At 43.2% G+C, this 7,308-nt stretch overlaps 2 protein-coding genes across 2 annotated transcripts; both read left to right on the top strand.

Annotated features, from left to right (window-relative positions):
* Positions 1 to 4,549: 4,549 nt before the first annotated feature.
* QC764_510745 (uncharacterized protein) lies at positions 4,550 to 5,144 on the top strand (the record flags this gene model as incomplete). The annotated part of the gene is made up of 2 exons (XM_062948310.1): positions 4,550 to 4,856; positions 4,918 to 5,144. 2 exons carry the CDS (start codon positions 4,550 to 4,552, stop codon positions 5,142 to 5,144), a joined length of 534 nt encoding a protein of 177 aa, XP_062799795.1.
* Positions 5,145 to 6,128: 984 nt separating this feature from the next.
* QC764_510750 (uncharacterized protein) lies at positions 6,129 to 6,944 on the top strand (the record flags this gene model as incomplete). The annotated part of the gene is made up of 1 exon (XM_062948311.1): positions 6,129 to 6,944. One exon carries the CDS (start codon positions 6,129 to 6,131, stop codon positions 6,942 to 6,944), a length of 816 nt encoding a protein of 271 aa, XP_062799794.1.
* Between the last annotated feature and the right edge of the window lie 364 nt (positions 6,945 to 7,308).

Raw genomic sequence — 7,308 nt, 5'->3', positions numbered from 1 at the left:
AAAGGTGCTTACCTTACTATAGTTTTTTATAGAAGCTTGGGCCTTAATTTTTTATTATTATTTTGCGAGGCTATTCCTAAGCCGGCAGAGAAGCTACCGCTTCCTTTATATAGCCTATATTAGGCTCGAAATCGTTATTAGAGTTTTCGACTAGGCTATCCGTACTTAAATTTAGTAACTTATTATTAACTTAGTTATTACTAGGCCTCCCTATAGCCTTACCCTCCTCCCCCCCTATTAGCCTTATAAGGGAGGTAAACTCTTTTATAATAAGAAAGTTAGTAGTATAGGGCGCTTAGTTATAGTTTAGTAAGATAGGTGCCTCGGACCGTATATCCTTTACCTCTTTAGCGTCGAAAAAGTTTTTTACGTTTAAAGCCTTAGGTAATAAAGGTAGTATTAATAACGGCGTAGCTTTTGGAGTAAGTAAAATAGTTTACTTAAGGTCCTTAACCTTCCCTTTATTAACTATTAAAGTACTCCGCTATATAGCGGACTCCGGTATAGTAATAAGTTTATTATTAAAGATAACCTTCCTCCCTAAAAATATTATTCTATTAATAGCGGTATTTTTTTCTTTAACTATAGTACTATTAATAAAAATTACTTCGTACTTAATATCTTTATACTCGTTATCGTTAAGCCTATAAAAATCGCCTTTATTAAACTTTATAGCGTTAACTTTTACGACTTTATTAATAACTAGGTTCCAGACTTAATATATTTTACCGTATATATTTATATAGCCGATAAGCTTTCCTTTCTCTACCCTAACAATAAACTTATCCGAATTAGCCCGGTAAACCGGCTTAACGTAGTAATACGCGTCGTAAAAGTATAAGCGTAAGTACCGAATATACGGCTTCCGCTTACCTTCGGGTATATTAAGCCTTATAATATACTTTTTATAAATACTAATATCTCCCTCGTTAACCCTCGAAGGTAGTAGGTTACCTACGTAAATTATAGATTATATAATAAATAGAAATAGCTTCTTTAGTACCTTATAGGCTAGTATAATAGCCCTAGTGCGGTTAAGCGTAGTCCTCGCGGCCCTCTTTACTTTTCTATTTATTTACGGTAAGTAAGGTATGGTCTTAAGGATAGTAATGCCCTCCTGGTCGGCCTAAGTAGCTAAGCGGCTATTGTTAAAGGTCCTAGAGCCCTAAGTAAATTCCGTATTTTTATTAAGGCCGATAATACTAATTTTATACCCGGTTTAATACGCGATTTTCGTTTCGAAATCCTTAACCTTATCGAATACCTGCTTTTTCTTTACTATAAAGTTAATCCACTTATAACTACTCTATATATTTACGTAATAAATAAAGTATTTATAATCTAAATATTTAAGGTTTTTATAAGTAATAACGTCGATATAGATAAAGTTAAACGGGTTATTAATCTACGTAGGGGTCGATAAGCCTAGTTAATCTATTATCTTTACTATTACGTAAGGCTCGTAAAAAAAGTTATTACTAACGAGCTTAATCCTCGCTTACGTATAAGCCTTATAAATATCGTCTTTATTAGCGTGTATTAGGCGGTAATATATTACCCGGTAATTAATAAATATTATTACGGCTTTAATAAGAGTTTTTACTAAAGATACTTTACCGAAATTAACGCCGGGCGTCGTATTTATTTAATATATATTATTATTTCTAATTAACTTATATACTACCTACTTAATACTTTTAAGGATCAGGTTATAACTCTCCTAGTCTTAGAAAATACCTTTATCGAGTAACTTACCCGCCGATATTAAATTAATAGGCGTTTATAGGTAGTATACCGCTTCCTTAAGCTCTAGGGTAATAACCTAGCTACTTAAAAAGGTAGATTTTAGCGCTGCGGCTCCCTGGTAATTACACTTTATAATATCTCCTAATAACGAAAAGAACCTCTTTTCCCTTTCCTTAAATAATAAGTAAAGCTCGGTAAACTACTTTAGTTTATTAAATATAAAATCCGTATATCCGGAGTCGTAATATATATAGTCTTTAAATATCTCGATAGCTTATTAGACTTTAAAGGTATTTACTAACGAGAGTACTACCTTTAGGGGCCGAAACGAAAATCCGATTAGTTATTATTATAGTAAATAAAGAGCGATATATTAGCGAAGTTATTAAATAGTATTAAGGTATTATAAGTAGGTCGGTCCCTCGAAGACCTAGTATTAGTAACGTTACTAATATAGCCTTAAAGAGTCCCTATTAACGAGCTAGTACTTTACTGCCTTTCTTACCTATCCGCTTATACCTTTTCCTTATACTCTTAATCCTTTAAAGCCTTATTAGAGTTATACTATTAATAGGCCTTACCCTTCGGGTAGTAACGACCATAGCCTATATAATACTAATTACCTTTTTTTAAGCCCTTAATATAGTAATCGCATTTCTTTAATAAGGTTAATAATATAGTATATAAGGGTATAGTCGCGGCCGGGGCCTTAGTAGTTTCGATAGTAATTTTAGAGTAAGCCGGCGTAGTTTTCTCTATAACGGCTTTAGCGCTATATTCTTAGTAAAGGAGCGCCTAGGTTATAATACTATCTTCTATCTTCCTTATTAGCCGATTATATAAATCGGGGTACGCGGTTTTAATGCCGTTTAGGGTAGCCTAAAGGTAAGCTACGTGGTCGATTTTAATTTCTATCGTATTAAAACGACGGTAAAGGACCTCGAGCCGGCTAAAATAAATTTAAAATAAAGCGAAGTTAGTACGCTTAAAAGTAAAATACTTCTTTAAAAGTATATTAATAATATCGAAAATACTGCGCTATAGAGCTTAAATAATTTTTTAGTATAGACTATAGGTATTAATACTATCGGCCCTCTAACCGAGGTTAAAAATTCGTTATTAGATCTCGGGCTTCTTAACGGAAATTATTATTAGGTTCTAAATATCTAGGTTATTAATACGCTATTAGTCGAAAGTAAGTATCCTTTCTTCCGCTAATAGTTATATATTAGCCTTAATATAGTCCTCTAAACTATAGTATATAAAGGACTAGGTTAATTAAAATTCTTAACCGGAAAGATCGGTTTCTAAGTTTAGAGCCGATAAAGTTTAAAAAGTTCGTTACTTAACTATAGCGACGGTATTAGTATTTCCTATAGCTTTTATAAGCTTTAAAAGCTAGGCTATAATAACGTTAGTACTAACTATTTTAAAAGAAAAACTAGTTAAAGAAAAGTCGTAAGAAAAACGCTATAAGAAAAATATCGAAAGAAAGATTTAAAGAAAGGCGTTACTTAACTTTATAGCCGCCTATAGTAGGTTAAATTAATTTATATAGAGAGCGAGATATTTACTTCGCTATCGGTTTCCTAATAAGGTAGGATAGAGTTCTCGATTACTACTAGAAAATAGTAATTTCCTAACTAAAAGGTCGTAGAAATGGCAGAATTAAGGAAATTTAGCTAGGAGAAGGTTAGCGCCGTAAACTATACTTTTATCGGTGAGGGGTAGTCGGTCGCTTTAACTTTTCGTTAAAATAAGTATTAGGGTTAAAACCAGGCTTCCGTTAATTAGGAAGTTAATTAACTCTCTTAACGCCTCCAAAATTACTATCGAAAGGTCTAATTACGTAATATTAGCTTAATAAGGGTCGAAAAGTCGTAAGGTCCGGTATAGTATTCGGCCTTACGAGGTCAGGTTATCGACGAGGGCGTCGACTTCGGTTTGCTTGGTGATTTAAGCGTTAAAAGAGCTCATAACCTGTTGGGCTGGCGACCTAGGAAAGTCACCGGCGGCGAAAATAAGGCCAAAAAATGGCCAAAATTGGTAAGCAAATTAGTATTATAGTAGTTGGTTGTTGGTTCAAAAGAAAACAGTAAGAAAATCCAGCCCCAAGAGCAAACCGGTGTGGGTCTGGGAAAACCTGGGCCCTTTGGTGCCCCACATTACAGTTGTACCTAAGTTTTATTGGCCTAGAAGCGCTGCCTCCAGCCCACATCCCCAACGGCCCAGCACATGGCCGCCCGCCTCCCCTTCATGCCCTGGTTACCGGGTATGCACCGTAGGGACCAAAGCCGGGGTTGAACTGTCGTTAAGGTCCAAAAGAATCCCCACAATCCCGCATTATATCACTTGAGTCCGCGAAGCTATTGGCTAGACGGCAGTCTGCGCCCGGTGGAACAGCAGCTAGCAAGTTTCGCCGATCCTAAAGGTTGTTCCGGCCAGACACCGGAAGGATTGGGCAGTCACCAAAGATAGCGTTGATGCAGCCTTCGTTGATACGTTTCTGAAAGCACTTCGCAGCGACTTCCCCAACTTGCTGTTGAGCACTCGTGTTCCTAGACGGGCTGTCACCAGACGCCAGACATGGAACGTCAAGCCAGGGACTGCTTACAACCCCAAGCTAGCCGCTTACCTTTTCCTTGACAAGGCGGTAAGTCACCCCTTGTTCTGATTGACAACAAAACCATATGAAGCTTACCCGTTCTGTGTCCAGATGATGGAGTACGTCAGCCTTGCCGCCGAAGCGGCAGCCACTAGCCCGACGGCATCCAACATGAAGAACCTCGAAAAGCATCTTCTCATGGGGAGCTTAACCATTGCCCACGAACTGGTGCACTTTTTCGCCGGCAGAATCATCGGTGTTCCCAAGACTAACACGCCCGACAAGATCAACGCCCCCCCTGAGCTCTCCAGGGTCAAGGGTGAGTCCGGTCGGTTCTGGGAGGACAAGTTTGTCGGCTACAACATTGAGGTATTCTTTGACCCGGCGGATGCCCTCAAGGAGAAGCAGGCCGGGAAACTGTGGGCAGACAAGAAGCAAAGCCGCGTTGCCCCAGCCGACCAGAATCTCGTCGATCACGCCTGGGTCAAGACAATGCTCGCTGGAAGTACGTACCTAGTCTTCACCTCATTGAAATGGCCCATTTTCCGTGATGCTAACTTTGCCAGCCTTCACCCCCGCCAAGGTCACTGCTCCCACAGCCAGACGCAAGGAGAGCGAGAAGGAGATGAGAGAAACCAGGGGCCCGGCCGCTGGTGACTACATTGATGGAAACGCCGAATTCGCGACGTACTATCAGAAGATCAAGGGAAAGCCCACCTTCACCCTGACCGGAACCGACCTCACCAGGGTGAAGGGCATTGCAGCAAAGCCCGCCAATATCCGGGTGCCCTAATCGTTCAAAGTTCGTAGTTGTGCTCCTTAACCCACCACCGGATGGTAGGCAGGCATTGTTTTTATTCTATCGGCTTAGAGAGGAGTCTAGGTACGGATAGTTAGTAATCACACAAATGGCTTAGGGACTGGTTGCCTTGTACCACCATTGTCTCTGTCAGAGGAATGCTCTCATCGCGCTGGAAAAAGTGTGTTGACTCTGCGATACCCAAGTGCCACCTGCAATTTCGATCCTTGCAAGTGAGATTGCGCAAGATAGGTATTCTCTTCTTCTGATCCAGGAATGATTCACGTGCAAAGTATGACTTGAGACAGCCGTAAAGATGCCTTGTATGAAGATGCAAAAGAGCATCTGTAGAAGCGCGGCCGATCCCGGTGTTCTTACCAGGATTAGGTACTCTGTATAAAATCATGTGCTCGGCTTTGACGATGGATTGGCTACATATTGGCCGGTTGGCTCCTGTAGGCCAGCTTGATGGGTACGCTACGGCCCCCTGGCCAGGTCACATTGCCGCGTTGCTCCTCATCATTGGCTGGCACAGTGCAACATATACCTTCAAAATGCAACGGTTGGACGCTGATTGGAACTTTCCAACTTCCAATTGTAGCCCACAATCCGCCCTCACACCTGTTTGCTCATGCAATGGCGTTGGAGCATATGCTTCCCCGCGTCAATACCCCTGAACGAACTCGGACTCAGCCAATGCGATGCTCAGTAGGCCCCTCATGATAGGGGAATATCAATGGGAAAACAGTGCATTTGCACATCGTTGCTACTCGTGGCCGACAAGGGGTCATCTGAAAAAGGCAACTCTCTTCCGCCGAGATGACATTCCTTCATTCCTTCCAGGTAACCAGCTACTGCACCATCGCCGACGTGATGATATAAGATGGCCAGCGCATCCCGTTCCAACGATGGCGTCCTTCCACCTCCATCATCATCGGCAGTCGCTCTTTTGCCCGCCCAACTCCGGCCGATATCAAGATGATCCCCACCCTCACTTCCCCCGCCCTGTTCCTGACAGCGGCACTTGCCCCGTGGGCCGCCTTGGCAGCACCACCCGCCATCATCTCCTACCGTGCCGCGGCCCCCCCAACGGCTCTCCCCCAGAGAGCCACAGCCAATGACCTCAAATGGCAACCCTCTCTGGACTTTGACACCGATGGATGCTACAACGTCCCTGCCATCGACGCCCAGGGCAACATCGTGGAGGGTCTCCCCCACAATTGGACCGGCTACTCTTCCAACTGTCGCGACCTCTCCGACCTTGACAACAACAACGTCTACTCCCGCCAGCGGTGCAACAACGGCTGGTGCATCTACCTGTACGGGTATTACTTCGAGAAGGACGTCGCCATCGCCAACTTTATTGACCCCGGCCACACCCACGATTGGGAGCACATTGCCGTGTGGGTGAGGCAAAGCACCAACCAGGCCGAGTATGTCGGCGTCTCACAGCACGGGGAGTATGAGATCAAGGCTGCCAGCCAGGTTAGATGGGATGGAGACCACCCCAAGATTGTCTATCACAAGGACGGGGTTAGCACTCACTGCTTCCGCTTTGCCGATGCCAGCGATGACAACATTGAGAACCACAAGGGCGTGTGGTTCAGGGGTGCATTGGTGTCGTATAATGGCTTCCCTTCGCTTGCTATCAGGGACAAGTTGTTTGCGCATGACTTTGGTAAGGCCACTATCGGCTTCAAAGACGCGACTTTCGCTGGGAATATTGGACGGGCGAAGCACAGCTCCATCACTTTCGATGCCAACTTGGATGTTGGGTCGCCTGGAAATCCATAAGGGGGTTGTTGGGAGAGGTGGTCATTGTAGCTTCAATCGAATATTTTATTTGTTGTCTTCCGAATTCGTTGCTGATTGTTGAGTGACACTTGAGCGCGGCTGATGGCTAACGACGATGGGATGTGTGGGTAAGTAGGACCGTGGCTATCGAGATTCACCCGCAGCGCTGACGATCAGCAACAAGAATACTGAGAAGGAGGACATCTCCCAGACAGTGTGAGGGGGTCAGCCGGATGGTGCAAAGCCACAGGTTCACTGCCAGTGACAGCAGTCACGATGTGGGGCTGGCACAGTTGGCAACACGGGACACCAGGGTGGAAGAGCTTTCAACTCCGCCATCTCTGCTAGACTCTGATGTTGCTTT

Source organism: Podospora pseudoanserina, chromosome 5 (assembly GCF_035222485.1).
Source record: "Podospora pseudoanserina strain CBS 124.78 chromosome 5, whole genome shotgun sequence".
In the NCBI taxonomy this organism is placed as follows: Eukaryota; Fungi; Ascomycota; class Sordariomycetes; order Sordariales; family Podosporaceae; genus Podospora; species Podospora pseudoanserina.
This window is presented reverse-complemented; position numbering and strand designations above follow the sequence as displayed.